The 18,931-nt window shown below is 37.3% G+C and overlaps 1 protein-coding gene across 5 annotated transcripts in view; it reads left to right on the plus strand.

Moving 5' to 3' along the window:
• Positions 1-18,931, plus strand: part of SLC6A6 (solute carrier family 6 member 6) — a 60,717-nt gene that overhangs the window by 29,417 nt on the left and 12,369 nt on the right. For all 5 annotated transcript variants that reach the window (XM_081934482.1, XM_081934479.1, XM_081934481.1 and 2 more), the window contains 9 exons: positions 2,070-2,309; positions 2,416-2,550; positions 3,926-4,160; positions 6,754-6,886; positions 9,232-9,366; positions 10,701-10,804; positions 10,914-11,038; positions 14,714-14,826; positions 18,339-18,476. In XM_081934482.1, the coding sequence (XP_081790608.1) occupies positions 2,081-2,309; positions 2,416-2,550; positions 3,926-4,160; positions 6,754-6,886; positions 9,232-9,366; positions 10,701-10,804; positions 10,914-11,038; positions 14,714-14,826; positions 18,339-18,476 (1,347 nt within the window). In that variant the 5' untranslated portion in view covers positions 2,070-2,080. The remainder of the gene's footprint in view (positions 1-2,069; positions 2,310-2,415; positions 2,551-3,925; positions 4,161-6,753; positions 6,887-9,231; positions 9,367-10,700; positions 10,805-10,913; positions 11,039-14,713; positions 14,827-18,338; positions 18,477-18,931) is intronic.

Here is an 18,931-nt window from a genome sequence, read left to right on the forward strand (position 1 = left end):
CCACCGCCTCTTTCAAGGCAGTTGGTAAGAAGCCTTCACCCAATGAGGCGTTCACCAGGCCCAGAAGCCAGCCTCGTGTCACCTCCCAGGATGCCAGTACCAGCCAGGAGGGACACGGGTCCATTGAACATGTGGTGGGTCGCAGCCGTCCACGCAGCCTGTCCAAATCCTCGGGGGCAACAGAGTCAAACTCCTCCCAGAATGGTCTCACAAGACTCACTGTTGACGGCTCATCCGGCCCACTGGAGGGGGCCCATCCGCTCCGGATCTGAGCGACTTTGTCCTGCAGATATTCCCCAAACTCCTCTGCTCTACCCTGCAAAGGTGCCCCCCTCGTCCCCTGTGACAGGAGAGAGCAGGTCACCCTAAACAGGGCAGCAGGGCGGTTATCCGCGGACGCAATAAGAGCGGCACAATGTCTACGTTTGGCCGCTCTCAATGCCACAAGGTAGGTCCGTAAATAGGCTCTTACCTGTGTTCGATCAGACTCGGAGCGTGAGGATCTCCACCTGCTCTCTAGACGTCTCCTATGGCGCTTCATCACCCTTAGCTCCTCGGTATACCAAGGAGCTCGGATGGATCGCTGCCACAGGAGAGGTCACAAAGGTGCAACCCGGTCCAAGGCCCCAGCCACTGCCGTATTCCAGGCGGCCACTAGGTCCTCCAACCGAGCGCGGGTCAGGGCTACAGGTAGTGGCCCAAGTTCCGTCTGGAACCTATCCGGTTCCATCAGGTGCTTGGGGCGGTACCAACTTGGACAGGCTGGCTCCGCCTCCTCGCGGTGGGGGGTAGCGGCAGGGAAGTCGAGCCGGAGACATGAGTGATCTGACCATGACAGGGGAGTAATAACTAAGTCCCCTATTCCCAGATCACTCGTCCACTGTTCAGATACAAAAATAAGGTCCAGTGTGTGACCGCCCTCGTGTGTGGGGCCCTGAATTAATTGGGTTCAAAGCAAATAGCATTCGTCTCACAGATAATATTTCATATGTGGTTCATCAGTATAGAACGTCTTATCATGATGAAAACTTGTTTTTTTAAATCAATGATATTATATTATCAATTATAAATATATTAAATTGAAAGCAGTGTTTATAAAATAGGATTATTTCTGAAAGTTCAGTATATTTTAGATTTGGTATCAAGCAAGTCTTCTCATTGAAGCGCTTTAATTAATAACTATTGCTATAGGAATGAATGCAGTTTTATTGTGCATCAGAGGAATGCCAATCTTTTAAAAACAATTTAAATCAAATGCTAAGAAAGTGATGGAATGAGAAAGCCTTATTTATATGAGGCTAGATAAACAGGCCCAGGATAAACAGGAGAGGTAGGGGAATTGCTATTTTATATTTATATTACTAGGATTATCCATTATATTTGACAAATGCTTATTAAAGGCCATTCTGTTGGAAATCTTTAAAGTATGGGTTTTTTTTAAAAAAATTCAGGCAAGGAACAACTACTGGGACAGTGAAAAGAAAGAAATGGTGTAATTGTGGGAGGTTTTTTTTTAAAATAGAAAGCAACTTTACCTGATGAATTAGGCTTTTATTACCTATTAATACTAATATTACCATAAAACTGCTCAAGGGGTTTGTTGGATGTTGAAAGAGTAACTCCTAGGCCATGAACTGCTTAGCTATCAAAAATAGCTTCCATGATCCTTCCACACAAAAAGAAAGATGAGACTTACTACTGATTTCAGTCTCTGCAAATAAAGTGCCATCATAATAGTTAACACTTCCTTTAGCACAGTTGATGTAACGACTGCCTAGCCAGAATGTTCAGGAACCTGGCATGCTAACCTCATACTATGAAAAGCTTTCTTGTACCTGTTAAAGGAAGGAGACATTCTTGTTCCATGCTTTCAGGTTTGCAGATTCATATATTACTAATCATTAGTTGCATCTCTCTTGCGCACGTATTAATTTTGTGGGAACCTTGGCTTAGTTACTGACTTTGCATAGGTGCTTGCCAACATGTTGCATAAGCAGATGGACCTGTTGAGCAAGGGCTGTTAAGTAAATCAGTTTATATACCTTATACTGTAATTTTGATCTTTCTAGAAAACAAAACCATGGCAACAAAGGAGAAGCTGCAGTGTTTGAAAGATTTTCACAAGGATATCCTTAAACCTTCCCCTGGCAAGAGTCCTGGGACACGGCCTGAGGATGAGGCGGAGGGAAAGCCACCCCAGCGGGAAAAATGGGCCAGCAAGATTGATTTTCTGTTGTCCGTAGCTGGAGGGTTTATTGGATTAGGCAATGTTTGGCGATTTCCGTATCTCTGCTATAAAAATGGCGGAGGTGAGTATCCTTATTGTTATCCTCATAATTACTTAATGGTCTGAATGGTTATTTTACCAACTCATAAAATTGTCCTAATCATCCTTCTGTTTTTTCCCTTCTACAGGTGCATTTCTCATACCTTATTTCATTTTTCTGTTTGGGGGAGGTCTTCCTGTATTCTTCCTGGAAGTGGCCCTAGGACAATATACCTCTGAAGGAGGAATTACATGCTGGGAAAAGATCTGCCCTATTTTCTCTGGTTGGTTGGTTATTTATCTACTTCTTCCTTAATTCGTAGTATGTTAGGAGGTTCTGTTAGAGTGGTAGGTTAACACAGAAAGGAAGTGTGTGGGTGGATGGGATGCTATGCAAAACGGAGAAGCCTTGGTTTTTAATAGCAGAGAAGGAGATTTATCTGAAACTCTTTACCCATTCATTTCCTTCCATCCATGTGAAAGGCTGTCTCATGCATTTCAGAGTGAAATAGAATAGAGGTGGTAGAACAATTGGTTCAAGGAAAAGCCTGCTTGACACTTTAAATAAAAATATAGTCATTATTCTGAAAAGAATTGAAATCTTCTCAAAAGCTGGATAATAATGCAATTTACCAGATAGGGTTTTTTTCCCCCACAACAAAACCTTTCCCTATATTGTATGGCCTTTCCGTATATTTAAGTATTTTCATTAACATTGTTACAAAGGTATTAACATATTTATTTATTTGCGTTCTGTTTTGTTCCTGTTTAATTGACAACCAAATGGCCTTAAATAGAAATCTAAAACATTGCCTTTTAATTCTGTTCCCCTGTCCGTCTTTCCTTCCTTCCTTCCTTCCTTCCTTCCTTCCTTCTTTTTCTTTCTCTTCCTTCTTCCTTCTTTCTTTTACTTTCTTTTTGTCTCTCCTTCCTTCTTTCCCTCCCTCCCTCTGTCTCTATCTCTCTCCTCAGATGTCTAAATTTAGGCTTTTGCCCCTGGAAGATAAATAATTTGAACAGTTACCATGGCCAATGACAGCATAAATTATTGCTGAGTTCATGTACTCACAAATCATTAAATTTTTCCAGGGCATTTTGGTATTTTGTAAAGTGACTAGCTTAGACCAGATTTTTTTTCTCTTTTGATCTCCCACAGTGCTTACTTGAATCAAAATCCATTGCAAATTACTAGGACATCATGTCAAGTATGTGAGGTTAAGATTGGGAAGGTTTATTCCTGGTGGTACATCATTAGCTGCTTGTATGACATTTTGAGTAACAGCTCACATGGTCTTATCTACCAATGAACCTATGTTTGAAAAGCAAACAGAGTGGTTGTCAGGCACTGATAACAGAGTTAAACTTTATCTCTTAGCAGCCATGAGAATTTTGCAAAAATATTCAAGAAAGGAATAGATGTATTTCAGCATTCCACTTGTTGGAAACAGTTGCAAGAGCACTAACCTATTCAAGGTTTAAGAGTGCTGTCTCTTTTGGAAACTGTCTATCCTAACATAGACTCTATTCCACTTTCTTAAACAATGTAAAAATTGAAAATTATTGCCTTAATCATTCAGGTGTGTTATAGAAGCTTCTAAACTAGCAAATGTTTATTTGGTGATCTCATACATTTTCTTTCTTTTTTTAAAAAAAAAACAGGAATAGGTTATGCTTCCGTAGTGATTGTGTCTCTTTTGAATGTATACTACATCGTCATCCTGGCTTGGGGATTGTACTATCTATTCCAGTCATTTTCGCAAACCCTGCCATGGGCTCATTGTCAGCAAGAGTGGAATACAGAATACTGTGTGGAAGACACCCTCAGGAAGAACAAAACACTGTGGCTGTCACTCAATGTCACTAACTTCTCATCTCCTGTCATAGAATTTTGGGAGTAAGCAAGTTTCCTTGTTATTGTGTACAGCAAAGAGATAGGGATTATAAATTGCAAGAGACACAAATATATTAGGAAGCATGCGGTATTGCCTAATCTTGTACGGATTCACAAGGTATAACTATCTAGCGATTGCTTAAATAATAGGTGAAACAATGGTGGGTAGCAAGTTGGAAGATGTCATTCAATAACAATTTGAGGTTAATATATTTAATATCCAGGAGAGTGTTTTTTTTCCCCTGAACCCTGGTAGAATCTAAAACAACTCCTTTTCTTTTTGGATCTATACATGCCCATAATGCTTAAAAGGCTTAAAGATTAATATTTTCCCATTTTCTCTATCACACATGAATGTGTGAACAGGTTCAGTAAAATAAAGATGAAGTCTGCATAGTTAGGGTTCATTTCTAAGCCTCACTCCTATATTAGAATAGAACAGAATGAGAAATAGAACAGAGTAGACTTTATTACAGTCATAAACCAAGAAAGAAAAGGCTCCCATAATTATACATTAAGTAACCCTTAAACATTATGGTCCATAGTAGGGCAGAGTTTACACAAAACTTAGTCATGCTTAGGGACCCAGAGTTGTCTTTTGTTCCCTACTGGATTATGTAAGCAAAGTAAATCAGAGTGCCTGAGGAATTTAAAGAGATGGGGCATCGATTTTCCAGTTAAGTGGCCAATTTTGTGAACTAGTTGGATCATGCAAGCTGTGACTAGTTGGATAATCAATTGACCACCGACTTCAAAATTGAACTCCCCCTTACTCTAATCCCAATGGAAAAGAACAGTCTAAGAAAAGACATTGGAGCATAATCTCCTGGAAAGGACTTTTGTCCATAAGGAATCAAAACTATCTTCTATAATTAAAGGAGTGAATCCAGCTGGCATATGTAATAATTTCAGCCAAAAAGTAAAGATACTGATCCAAAGGCCAGATTCAATTCTAGAGAGGGCTGCTGCTTTCCAAAGCACCATATTTGGAGTGTAGTAAGGAACCTGGAAAATATTTCTCAAACATTTAACTGGACTTGCCATCTCATTTACATGGCCCTAATTGAGATTTATTTTCAGAATTTTCAAAGTTTTTAGTTATCAACTGGGTTTTATGAGTAGGAAGCTAATTCAACCCTACTTTTTGCATGTGACCTTTTGTCGTGCTAAGCCTTTGCTTATTTTAAACCAGGATGATCATTAGCTGCAGCAGTGTTTCCAGGAGAAAATTAAAACTAGCAAGTTGGCAGGCAGAGCTTTGTGATGGAAGTCCAGTCCCATGTGCTACCCAGAGTTCTTTAATTGGGGAGAAGGGTGGCATATAAATTTAATAAATAAATAAATAACATGCATGTGTGTTGACACAACATAAGGGTGGGGCTTGCATCACAAAATTCCATCCACTAACTTTCCTTTTTGTTGTCCATTTCTCCCATGGACGCTGTGATTGTCTAGTGTTTAAGGCACCAGGCTAGAAATCGGGAGACTGGGAGTTCTAGTCCCACCTTAGACATTAAAGTTGGCTGGGTGACTTTCAGCCGGCCACCCTCTTTCATGGACTTGCAGTCGGAAGGGGAGATGGTTTTGCATACCATTTATATCCTATGCATGTGTAGATGAAGCTACACTCACTTGCGTGACCGGTCCATGGAGCAGGGGTTGGGGACCCCTGAATTACACTATTGAAGGATAATTGAGGCACCCTTGCAGCTATGTAAAGCCTTCTATTACTTGTTATTAACTCACTTGAAGTTTGTACATTCAGGAGGCAACTGTTTCATTTTATTAATCCTGGATATTTAGATGTTTGTGTAGTAGAATTAAGGTGGGTTAGATTTATTGAAAAACTCATCTTTACATGCTAAGTGATGTAAATCATCATAAAGTCATTGATTATGCATCAGTGGCATAATAATTATAGTTTAGTGCAACTAATGGCGTTTGCAAATTTCATGCTTGTTTGAGCATAAGTCAGAAGGGATAAGCAAATGGGCCCTCATTTGTGCCAAGTCCTCTTGGGATTATATCATGCAATTATGTGCTTCAGTTTCTTAGTTGTTCATTCCACCATTTCTGGTTGTAAGCGTAGTATTGGAAAGGTAAGAGTGAGAAGAATATCAGTAAACAAAAGTATTGCACCATTCACATAGTCAATCCAAGTTTTAAGAGTTTCATAATTAAAACCCAATGGATTATCAAATATTGTGAGTTTGTCACATTCAGAAATCCATCTAAGCAAACCAAAAGAAAACTAAGAAAGAAATTATCTTGAAAGCAGGCGTAATTTTTTTAATGTCTTTGCATTTTTCTTCTTTTTGCACAAAAACCAGTTTAAGACGATTACTTCAGACTTAATTATAGTTGTAACTTGAGGACTACCTGTATATAAAGTTCATCTATCCTAGAAAAGAGTGATATTACAAAGTATAAATGTATATTAAGAGGCAGTTAGGTATGAATATATCATTTATAGCAAGAAACAGAGATCAATCCCATCATCACTCTATATTTGCCCATCAGAGGCCAGCTTTTTAGCAAAGCCAATGAAATTGTTTGGTGATATATCTGTTGTCTTCTGTTTCCTTTTTATCCTCAGGCGGAACGTTCTGAGCTTGAGTTCAGGCATTGATGAACCTGGTGTTCTCAAATGGGACTTGGCTCTTTGTCTTTTCCTTGTCTGGGTGATTTGTTTCTTTTGCATTTGGAAAGGTGTGAAGTCAACCGGGAAAGTAAGTTTCTGCTGCATTTATGCCAGGCGATAACGATTTCTTTCCCCCCTAAAGATTAGCTTTTCTTAATTAAAGGCTTGGCATGGTGTTTTGTAACTCCAAAACATCATCAGTTTGAGAGAATTATAATATAGCATTGAGGAGTTTATTTTGAACAAAACAGAGCTGCCAAGCAGGATAGGATGTTCAAAAACTAATTTTAAATCTGAAGCAAATTTGCGACCTAAAATTTCCAACTTGTTGCCTTAGCAAGGGTTATGGTTCAAGTTTTAAATCTTTCAACCTTTCAACCATGTCTACTTTATTGCAGATTGGGAATGCAGTTTCTTATAGGAGCTCATAACTTTTCCAAAGTGCTTTCAAAAAGCCTAGTTTTTCATTTCCCCCATTCCTTTTAACATTTATTAATCAAATGTATATGATCACCCATCTCACAAAAAAGTAACTCTTGCTTTTATTCTAAAAGGCCTTTTATAATCATTTATTCCAAGGGATGTGGTGGCTCAGTTGCTAAGACGCTGAGCTTAGCGATCAGAAGGTCAGCAGTTCGAATCCCTACTTGTCCCAGCTTCTGCCAACCTAGCAGTTCGAAAGCACGTAAAAAATGCAGGTAGAAAAATAGGAACCACCTTTGGTGGGAGGGTAACAGCGCTCCATGCGCCTTCAGTATTGAGTCATGCCAGCCACATGACCACGGAGACATCTTTGGACAGCACTGGCTCTTTGGCTTAGAAACAGAGATGAGCACTGCCCCCTAGAGTCAGGAACAACTAGCACACATGTGCGGGGAAACCTTTACCTTTACCTAATCATTTATTAAGAGGATAATAAAACATTATCAAATGGTAATTAGTTAATAGCCAGGTCTCTTTTCATCCTAAAAATATGCAAAAGAATGAAGTACAAAAATTAAATTGTCCAAGAACGTGATATGTAATAATCAGGATCTTTCACAAGAATGCTATAATATATTCTTTTAATTTAAGCAGGGATACCATTTCATAAAGATACCTGCTGAAAATGTTTATCTTACCTTTAAGCAGTAATCCCTGTGTGGATTTGCTTGGCAATAGAATTTACTAATATAATGAATGTAATTTTTTTCTTGAGTACAAGCCTCGGTTCATCTTACTTCATGGTAGATATGTATAGAATTGTATTTCTGATTGGTTCATATTCAGAACGTCAGACATCCAAAAATATAGAAAAGGTGAAAGAAATGTGATTACCATTGAATGTCTGTGGAGATTCTTAATCATCCGGGTCATAGTTCTCCCGTGCTTTTTCAAATGGCAACTGCATTGCTTTTTCCTTAAGAAAGAAAAAGACGACATTTTAAGAAGCTTCATCTTAAGAAGCTTGACTGGTTACTATGACTACCATTAACCAGTGTATCTATAGACTGTGGTGACTTAACTATACTTTATATGTTAAAAGTGGGGAGGAAAAATAAGATTTATTCATTTGTTTATTAAATTTTTATGCTGCCCATCCCCCCTATAAGGTGACTCTGGGTGGCTTTTAACGTTAAAAAATAAGATTAAGTGAAAGTTTTCTTTAAAGAAATGGGGATGATCTGTTTACATGCTTACAAATTCCTATAATATTTTGAAACAAAAAAATGAAAATGATAATGAAGTTAAACATGTTGTATTTAAGAGATCAAACTGTTTGCCTGACTTGTTAGGTGCAGCAGGCAGTAGTATCTGCCTATTAATCTCCTGAGGTTTACTTTTAAGAGGCAAGGAGACAAACCTCAAGAGCTTTTATCTGGCTAAACCAATTCCATGAAACAGAAGCATATTAAATTGAATAGCACAGCTGGAATTACCAAATGGTATCATATGATCTTATTAAAAGAATAAAGGAAATTTGTTTTAACAGCCCAGTTTGAAATTAACTTGAAATTGTATGGTTAATGAAGATTTACAAAGCCATGTTTGTAGTAAATATTTTGCACTATAGTTAGGAAGACACAAAGGTGCCAACTGATGAGATTCTTCTTGGATAGTTATTTACCTGTGACTTTTTGTCAAGGTATTCTCAGCGAATTAAAAGAGTTTTCTATAAATCTAAATTGACAGCTACATCTCAGTTCTGATTTTGATTATGTGCCATTAATTCGGATCCCCCCCCCCAAAAAAAAACCCTGGTCCTTCAGCTCTTCCAACAGTAACTCTTGGTAGCTGTCCTATTGTAAGTGAGTCAGTAGTGAATTTTTATTTGTCATGGGTCCGTTTAAACCTTCAGTCCTGTATAACAACAACAATATAACACAACTGTAAACTTAAATTTCATATTTTTACAAATAAAAGAGTTTTTGCTATTTTATCTTTCATTACCAGGTTGTATACGTAACAGCAACATTTCCATTCATCATGCTTTTTGTACTCTTAATCCGTGGTGTCACTTTACCTGGAGCTGCAGCGGGCATCAAATTTTACCTTTACCCGAACATCACTCGTCTGTCCGATCCAATGGTGAGATGCTAAAAATAGGAGATAGTCATAACTTCTTCCCTATATACTCTGGAACAAAATGCATGGAGGGCAATGGGTTCATGCTGCAGATTTACTTATTACTTAACCAATCTATACTTAACTGAAGTTTTCTATTGTGGTTCAGTTTTCCATTTTATCTTGTCAAAAAAAGCTATTATTAATATGTTAATGTATTTCCCATGTGTGTATATCTTTTTGTATCAAAAGGATTCTGAGGCTTGTAGACTCTATCCAAATATAGCATCTCAGCTTTTTTGTTGGTATTAGTCTGTGGACAAGGTAAGGGAAATAATTTGCTTCAGTCTTTAGTTAAATTCGTGGAGCAGCAGAAGGAACGGTAAGAAGCACTTGTGAGTATTTTCAACTGTCCACTTATAGGGACGTTTCCTGGGAGGGCAGTTGAAGACCATATTATAACTACAGTGGGAAAGATTTCTTTTAAAAAATGATCCACTTGCTCTTTCTTATAAATGCTTGGAAACATTTTTTCTCTCTAATGTACAGGAACCCAGGTTGATTGCTTTTGTTTTACTATGTATGAACCTTTTCAACGCCTTATAGATTGCATGTTAGAATGTGTTGTAGTAGATAGCCACAAGATCTATTTCCTAAACCTGGGGAAATGCAAACCTGCCTATTCAAAAGGGAAATAATTAAAGTAGGAAATAAGCAGAATCAGATTTAAGGATGCAAAGCAGCCTAAATGCTACAAGGCAAATGGAAATGCCATTGGGTTCTATCCATCTCTAGTGTTTTCACAGCGTGCTTAAAGTTACATAAAAACCACAAGGGTTCCTAAAAAGCTACTGCCACTCTCCCTTTTCAAGGCTTGAGGCAATTCTGTATCAGCCTACTTAGATTAGAATATCTGATTCTCAATGGCTGCAAGTAAGTATAAAAATAACAAGGTTGGGATGAATATAATTCCTTTTAAAGTATGGAGTCCATGAAATACAAACTCTTAATATATATTCTCAACAATATTTTTTTATATAAATGTTCTTCTATTTCTGTTTTGTTTTTGTCTGCAAACGTGAAACTTTATTTATATCTATAAACGTATGCTCTTGTTTAAACTGTTTCTTCTTTAAGTTCATTTTCATACAATAATGTTGTAATATGCTATATGTAATATGATTAACTTTGGTCAATGCACTATGGTTATGTTGTTAGCAACTGCTAGTCTTATTGAAGCAATACTGTTATGATAATATGATTTTCAAGAGATAAGAAAAGATTGTCTGGATAGCTAATAGCTAAAACTGATACCAAGCACCATCTTCTGAGCTTGTTGTTTTTCATGTTTTCCTTAGGTCTGGATAGATGCTGGCACACAGATCTTCTTCTCCTATGCAATCTGCTTAGGTGCAATGACTTCACTGGGGAGCTACAACAAATACAAATACAACTGTTACAGGCAAGTTTCCTACCAAAGGGGATTAGTCTGTTAGCTAATTGATGTGTAAGGAACCATGGGTTCAAATTTTTCTTTAATTAATTTCCTCCATGACATATGTGTGACATAGGGACTGTTTGCTGCTGGGATGCCTGAACAGTGGTACCAGTTTTGTGTCTGGCTTCGCAATTTTTTCCGTCCTGGGCTTCATGGCACAAGAGCAAGGGGTGGACATTGCTGATGTGGCAGAGTCAGGTACGATGGTATTGGTGGCAGTGATGGTGGGCACTGCCATCCAGTGTGTGAGCAAAGTTCAACAAGCTAAATCATCCCAAAACTCAAAGGAGAAAAAAAGATTAAAAAAATAAAAGGTATTTCAGCAAACAAAGTAATGATTTATTTCACTGAGTAGTACAGTTTGAAATGCACTCTTTAAAAATGCGCTGAAATACGATACGGACTTTGAACGCTCAGAACTAAACCAGAATTATAGGAAATGTCAATAATGTATGAAGAGGAGACCCTTTGGGGCTTACTCTGCCTTAGCTTCAATGAAATCTCTAATAGACATCGTTCTACAATATCCATGGACCCACCATCTTATTCGAAACTATGCTAGAAAATCTGAGTTGTGGCTTTTGGAACTGCAGCTTGTATGTTTTTAAACAAAACATTGATGGAATTGATGAAGTTTGTAACAAAGTGGTTAAAAAAAAGGGGGTGAGAGGGAAAAAGATAATCTTCCCTTTCACATCTTGCCTGGACTTCCAGTATGTGAAGTTAGATTAGCCAGTCCGTCTTCCCTAGTTACACTACTGTATTTGTGTGTCTAAGGCAATGTGCCATGCATATTTCCAGATGTGGAAGTCATACAGGGATATATATATCTATATATTTTCATTGTTTTTGTAAAATATTTTAAAACTAAGCTTTCTATATTCCAAAAGGACAGGCCCCTACTTATTTCTTTTGAACAAAGCATGCAAATTTTTTTGGACTTCCATAAAGCACTTGCACAGTTGACATTAAGACATGCTGGACCAGATGCTCAGTTTATTGCATAATCTACTGAAATCTATAGTGCTAAGACTCTCTGACAGCAATTCGGGCACAGGAGTACAGTAAATAGTAAAAAAAAAAGTGTCTTTCCGAATTGGAGAGTTTTTTATTCGCCATCAATGGTTACTGCCCAAGTTATGTATTCGTCTGCCTGATACAGATCTGGATGAGTCTTAATTGCTTAAAAAGGTATAAATGTGAATCAGCCATTAAAAGGCTGTATCTAATGTAAATAGGGACGCAGTGGCTCAGTGGCTAAGACGCTGAGCTTGTCGATCAGAAAGGTTGACAGTTCAGTGGTTCAAATCCCTAGTGCCGCGTAACAGAGTGAGCTCACGTTACTTGTCCCAGCTTCTGCCAACCTAGCAGTTCGAAAGCATGTAAAAATGCTAAAAGTAGCAAAATAGGAACCACCTTTGGTGGGAAGAGAACAGCGTTCCGTGCATTTAGTCATGCCGGCCACATGACCACAGAGATGTCTTTGGACAGTGCTAGCTCTTCGGCTTTGAAACGGAGATGAGCACCGCCCCCTGGAGTTGGGAACGACTAGTCTGAGGCAGGTACTGTGCGGAAAGCAACCTCATATTGTGTTGTGTAACAAATTGGGAATCCTCTTCCTGTGCCATGCCATTGGTGATAAGGAATGGCAGTAAGAATTGTATACTTAATTTCAAATTTGTATTTCTGCTGTAATTATATATTTCCTAGCGTTCTTTGTGCTTTGAAAATGGTGCAGGCCTGGCATAGCACTTCTCTGCTCTGCCTTAAAGCTGCCAGAAAGATGCTGCTGTTACTGCTGCTTAGACAAGCCACTTCATTAAAAGGAATGTGATGCGTCCTCAAGGAGGGTCATATTCCCCCCCCCCCCAAACTGGCACTAAAGTCAGGCTGCTTTAATTAATAATAAAGAGGTGGCGCACTTGTGTTGGGACACAAGTCCAAAGCATGCATGCCTCTGATACTCAATCCTGGAAAATGTGGGAGCTGATGTGGCGGTTAATGTACTTTAATCTTCAATGCAATACTAGGCTAGGCTTGCTTAACTCTATTGATTTCAGTTAGTTTACACATTCTTAAGGCAGCAGTCTTGTGCAGTCTAACCCAGGACTAAGCCCTGCTGATCACAGTAAGACTTAATTCTGAGTAAGCATGCATATAGGATTATGCTGTACCTCTGGAATGGCAGCCTTTGTTTCTGAAATTTTGCATGCCTTATTCAACCATCCCACTGAACATAATTTCTATGAAGATGTAATAAGGCTATATTGATAACTATGTTAAATGAGACCATTAGTTTCAATGGGACTTAGGGTTAGACAGGATTTCAACTAAAACAGCTTAATGAAAGAATTAATACACTGTAGAATAAATAAGTGAATGATAAAATTGAATAACATGGATCTTATGTGAAATTGGGCCATCTTAGTTATAAATCCAGGGTACTAGAACGTTTTGGCTCTAACATACATCCACAGATGTACAGATGGAAAAGGCATATTTGTCAAACAGCATATTTGTTGCATCACAGAAGAAAATAATGACCATATGTGATCTTTCATCCAGTAGAATATTTACGATTACCTTAGCAATGCATAATGCAAGCAGGATTGGGCCCCAAACTTTCAATCTAAAGAAAGTAAATTGTATCTCCTTCTATTACAATCAATGAGATAGCTGTAGTTAAACACATATTAATTTAAATTAGGAAAGTGCAGTTAATATATTCTGGGAAGTAGGTTTTTACCATATTTTTGCATCTTTCTAAATATATATTTTGTTAAACTGAATGGAAAATAGAAGATGGCAAAAATATACCTGGTGAGTAGCCAGGTACTATTTCATAGGGCATGCTTTCTAGTTTAAAATATGGAAGAAAAGCAAAAGAACAATAAACAGAAATACCTTAGTCCAACTTAAACAAAAAACTTGCATGAAAAATGGTGCAGTATTTTCCCATAATGGTTAAAGTATCAGTTTTAAATAAATACAAGTATATTTCAACTCTTTATTGTACCTGAATTAAAGGGCCCCAATATAAAACGATAATTATCTCACATAACTATTATAGAATTGTGGCTGTTTGCGGTTTTTATTGAATAATCCACAGAGAAAGCAATAAAAATATACTATTGACTTTGCTGTTGATGATCTTATTTGAAGGACAGATCTTCAGATAAGTATTTGTTGCTTTGTATCCTAAGCAAATAATACTCACTGGCTATGTTAAATTTCTGCAAATGGGTTTATTATTGCTGTATTGAGAGAATTTACTAATATCATTTGGCAGTCAATTGTAACCAAAGATGGATTCTATTTGGAATATTCTCCCAAGCCATTACTATCTTCTAATAGAAGCTGTTACATCATTTCCTTTGTTTCTATATTTAAACACAGTATTATGTGATATTAATAGAATTCTGGAGTTTTACACCACTTCAGGATCTTTGCCTTCTCTGGCGTAAATCCTAGAAACTACTATTTGGATTTTGTTTGTCCCAAGGAAAAAGTTGTGCATGAGTAACCCAAGATAAAATTAAGAGCCAAGGATTTTTTTCTCTAAAGATCATAGAAATTAGTCATGCAATAATTCTATCTCATTTAGTTCTTAAGCTGTCTTTCTGAATGGAGTGTGCTGGGTTCTGCTTTTTTGTTTTCATTTACCTTTTAGATTGGAGCTGGTATAACCATGCATGCTTCTTTGTCAGATAGAATGAATTCCTTACTGGAATCCTCAGTTGGGTTTGGGTTGATCTGAATGGAATCAGGCAATTTATGGGGGGGGGGGGGAGGTTTTCATTCAGAAATGAATTAAATACTTACTACGTTGTCTCCCTTTTCCCCCTTCCTTTCTCTCTCTTTTTATTCCTCTAGGTCCAGGTCTGGCCTTCATTGCTTATCCAAAAGCTGTGTCCATGATGCCACTGCCAACTTTTTGGGCTATTCTTTTCTTTGTTATGCTTCTGTTGCTTGGCCTGGACAGCCAGGTAAGTGGTAGTAAATGTAATATCTATGGCTTTTAATAGGAAAATCTGTACATAAATATAATTATTGTTATTACACTTTTTTGCTTTGGAGCATTGATCCATAAAAGAATCACTTGTCTTTCTTCCTACTAAGATTAATCAAGAAAAGTGGCATTGTTATTCATTAACTGCCTCTTATCATGACGGTTCAACATAGATTTTATAATAGGAAATGGGAGGTACTAGTGGAGTTCTGAGCATTTTGGGAGGTGATTACAAAATGACTATAGGCACGCGCACAAAATGCCTACACACACAAAACAGATCAGTTAATTTTCAAATGCCTACCTTGGGGTGGGTGGGGGCAAAACCAGTTACAAAACACCAGTTTGGTATAAAGATGCCTACTATCCTCTCTAGTTTCTGCCTTTGCTTAGAGCACAGGTGTCATGTCAATCGATTGTGTCATGTGACACAGTGTGACACATTGCAAGGCTTTTGCCCTTGCAGAGCCAGGGTGGGCATGGCCTGTGCATGACGCATCAAGCTCGCGGACCACCAGTTTGACAGGCCTGGCTTAGAGCAAGCATACTGGCATGCCTTTATTTACCCCTTTTAACTCTACTTATTTCTACTCTTTGTTGGGATAATTGATGCAGCTTCAAAACAAAGTGTTAAAGCTACAAGTAATAACATTAGAAATAAGATATGGAAGCTGAAACTTTATTTCTTTCCTGCCTGCCTGCCTGCATATAAATACAATTAAAATAATCTACACTTTAGAAAAAGACACAGGAAGTGTAAAATCCAACAGGGGTTTGGGACCCTGGGTGTCACGCTGGAGATCCTATCTCCACAATATAAATAGTTTTCATTACTGTATATTTTGCAATGCGTACACATATTTATTTATAAAAAAGATACTTCTTTAAAAACAGCACCAAACTATTAAAGGATAGACTAGCCTGAAAAGTGTCATTTATATTGGAATGTGAGTCACATATAATTTCCTCCTCCCCTTCTTCAAGCCTATCAGTTTGTCAGAAATGTGCTTATTTCTCATACTCTTGCCACTTCCTTGGTCCATTTCTGCCTTTATGTATTTGCTTCTCAAAATGTTTATGTAATTCCAAAGGAATGGGAGTAAAACTCAGAATAAAAATGGAGATGGGCTTAGGTTGCTCTTCTTGTAGCTATATAACTCAAAAGCCTTGATATATGTGAATCAGTGTTCCCAAATACACTAGATATTTTTGCCTGTCCTCAGCAATTTGTTTTCTGAGAGACTGAGCAAGGGAGACCTTGTTTTCCTTCCTTCTCAAGGCCTTTTTGTGGGACACAAAGAAATCTGTTAATAATCTCCAGAATATTACAAGTCACACAGCTGTCCTAGGATTTTAGAGAGGGCTTCTTTGAAATGGCTTAAGATTTTAAGCCAACAAGCTCCTAATTGTCATTTGGGAAAATAGTTAGAATGCAGTAATCTATTAGCCTGGGACAGAAACTTTACTGAATTCAAAACCTTCTCATATGAGTGGAGATTAGAAGAATTTTTCCTCTGATTGTTATTTACTTAATCTCATAATTTGGCAAAGCATTTCATTTGTTCATAATGGTTCTTGGGGGCTTAATCTTTGAATGCTAGTGAGTGACTTTTAATCACTTCCAAATTGAATGTTCAGACCTTCTCAGAGCTGTGGTTCGGCAACCAAGTACTTATGTAAATTAAAGTTTGCCTAGTAATGTTCAGTCATTTCAGTTCAAGCTCACTATGTCAAATAATTAAAGCTAATTGGAGCACTTAATGTTTTGTTTGCTTTTGGAGCCCTGTCAAGCTGGATTTTGGAATGCTACAGCAGTTTAGGACCAAGCTGGATACAGTTACATGGCAGGAGAAAAAGAAAGTCACAATTTCTTAAGGGCTAAGACCTGAGATTTCTAAGGATTATTAAAAAGCTATACAAGGCCAAATGGTGATTGGTTGTAGAAACAAATGTGAAATTAAGGGCAATAAGAGAATATGCTCACTTTAATAAAATAATAAACAAAAAAAATGCAAGTCATGAAAAAATGTCTGCTCATAAAAGCATTTTAGAACTGCCTATGTGATAATTGCTTACTTTTTTATAAATGTGATACTAAACTTCTCTCTATAAAGTGTGATTTATTATTAAATTATTTATATGAATAGATAGAACATTTACTTTAAAGAAAAGAACCAAACAAATCTCTGGAGGGTTCTTTTTACCCAGTACATAAAGGTAGTTTATTTTTACTAACAAAACAAAAGCTAAAAGAGTTCATATTTTTAAAAAGGTGGGTTTAAAAAAAAGGGAATGTATACATGCTTACATGTATGTGTATATTCATAGATAATTGGGTGAACATTTTGAGCACCTACATTCCATACTTCCACCTAGTACTAAATTTTATTTTCCTAATAAGGGCTTTTGTTGTTACTGCCTATCTTGCTGTGTGCGTGTGCGTGTGTGTATCCATTTTATTAAAACATTAATATAGTTAATTAGAAGAGTGGGACAACTAGAATTATCTTAAAGCTTTAATATGTTTGGATTTACAAAGAGTATTCATATGCAGTGTTTGTACAGCTAGTCCTCAATTTATAACCCCTTGCTTAGTGACCAGAGTTACAACATCACTGAAAAAAGTGACTTATGATTGTTTTCCACACTCATGACCATTGCAGCATCTCTATGGTCATGTGATCAAAATTCAGACACTTGGCAACTGGCATGTATTTATGACGGGGTCATATGATTACCTTTTGCAAACTTCTGACAAGCAAAGTCAATGGGGAAAGCGGATTCACTTAGCACCTGCAGTGAATACTTAACAACTGTGTCAAGAAAGATTATAAAATGGGGCAAAACTCATTTAACAACTGTCTTCTTTAGCAATGGAAATTTTGTGCTCAATTGGGTTTATAAATAGAGGGCCATCTGTACCGCTAAAATTTTCCTTTCATTTAACATCTCACCATGATTTATATTAAATTGTTAGTAGGGAAAATGGAATACAGCTTTCTTAAATCTACAGTTAAAAGGTCTGCATGAAAATAAGTTTTTTTCCCCATATAACTCCTTATCTGAGGATGTCTGATTCATGCTAGAAAGAAACAAAAGGGTAGAAATATTTTTCTGTCAAGTAATAATGAAAACGTACTTGCAGGCACTACAGGGAAAACAGTTTATCGAGCTCCTTCAAAGAATTACTTGGTTTTACCCTGGAGTGTCTACAGACAGTCCTATCTCTTTACTGTCTTCTTTCTCCTTTTATTCATAAGTTTGATGCTTACCGTAAACAAACTCACATCTAATTAGGAAGTGAAAGGGAAATCAGTAAACCCACTAAAAGATTATTATCAGCTCCAGTCTTGGAATATTGAAACATTAAATATGGTATTATGTAGATAAATGGTGAATACTCACTCTCTTTTATAAGGCATACATTTTTATACAAGAATAAAATAATACATTGCATTAACCCACTCATTTTATTATTCTCCCCTACAGTTTGTTGAAGTTGAAGGGCAGATCACATCGTTAGTTGATCTGTACCCATCCTTCCTAAGGAAGGGTTACCGACGGGAAATCTTCATTGCTATAATCTGTTTCCTCAGCTATCTTCTGGGACTAACTATGGTGACTGAAGTAAGGAATTGGCTGGTGTTGCTTTTCTCCTTTTTTTTCTATTCAAGGAAGTTACAATGCAAGGAGTCGTCGTAGCATAATGGTAAAACAAGTGCTTTGCACAAGGAAGCTCCCAGGAAATGCTCCTTGCCATCTTTATTTAAAATGATTGGGTGTTGTGAAACACATATTCTGCCTGAAAAACCTGGAGAGCTTCAGACCAAGTAAACAGGAGAGAGAGAGAGAGAAATATTCAAAGAATTGCAAACAATTTAAACCCCTATGTACTGTCTTTTAAATTTAGGACATGTTCCATTCTAGACTCATGTCGATTCAAACATTATAGTGTTACTTCTGCTTTGATGAAACATTGTATTTCTGCAAGACTATAATCAACTGCAATATACTACATTTTTGCATGTGAAATAGATATAAAAAGAAGCTAATTAAACATAAAACATGTGGGAAATGATGTC

This window comes from Natrix helvetica (genome assembly GCF_964273705.1).
Source record: "Natrix helvetica genome assembly, chromosome: 1".
Classification (NCBI taxonomy): Eukaryota; Metazoa; Chordata; class Lepidosauria; order Squamata; family Natricidae; genus Natrix; species Natrix helvetica.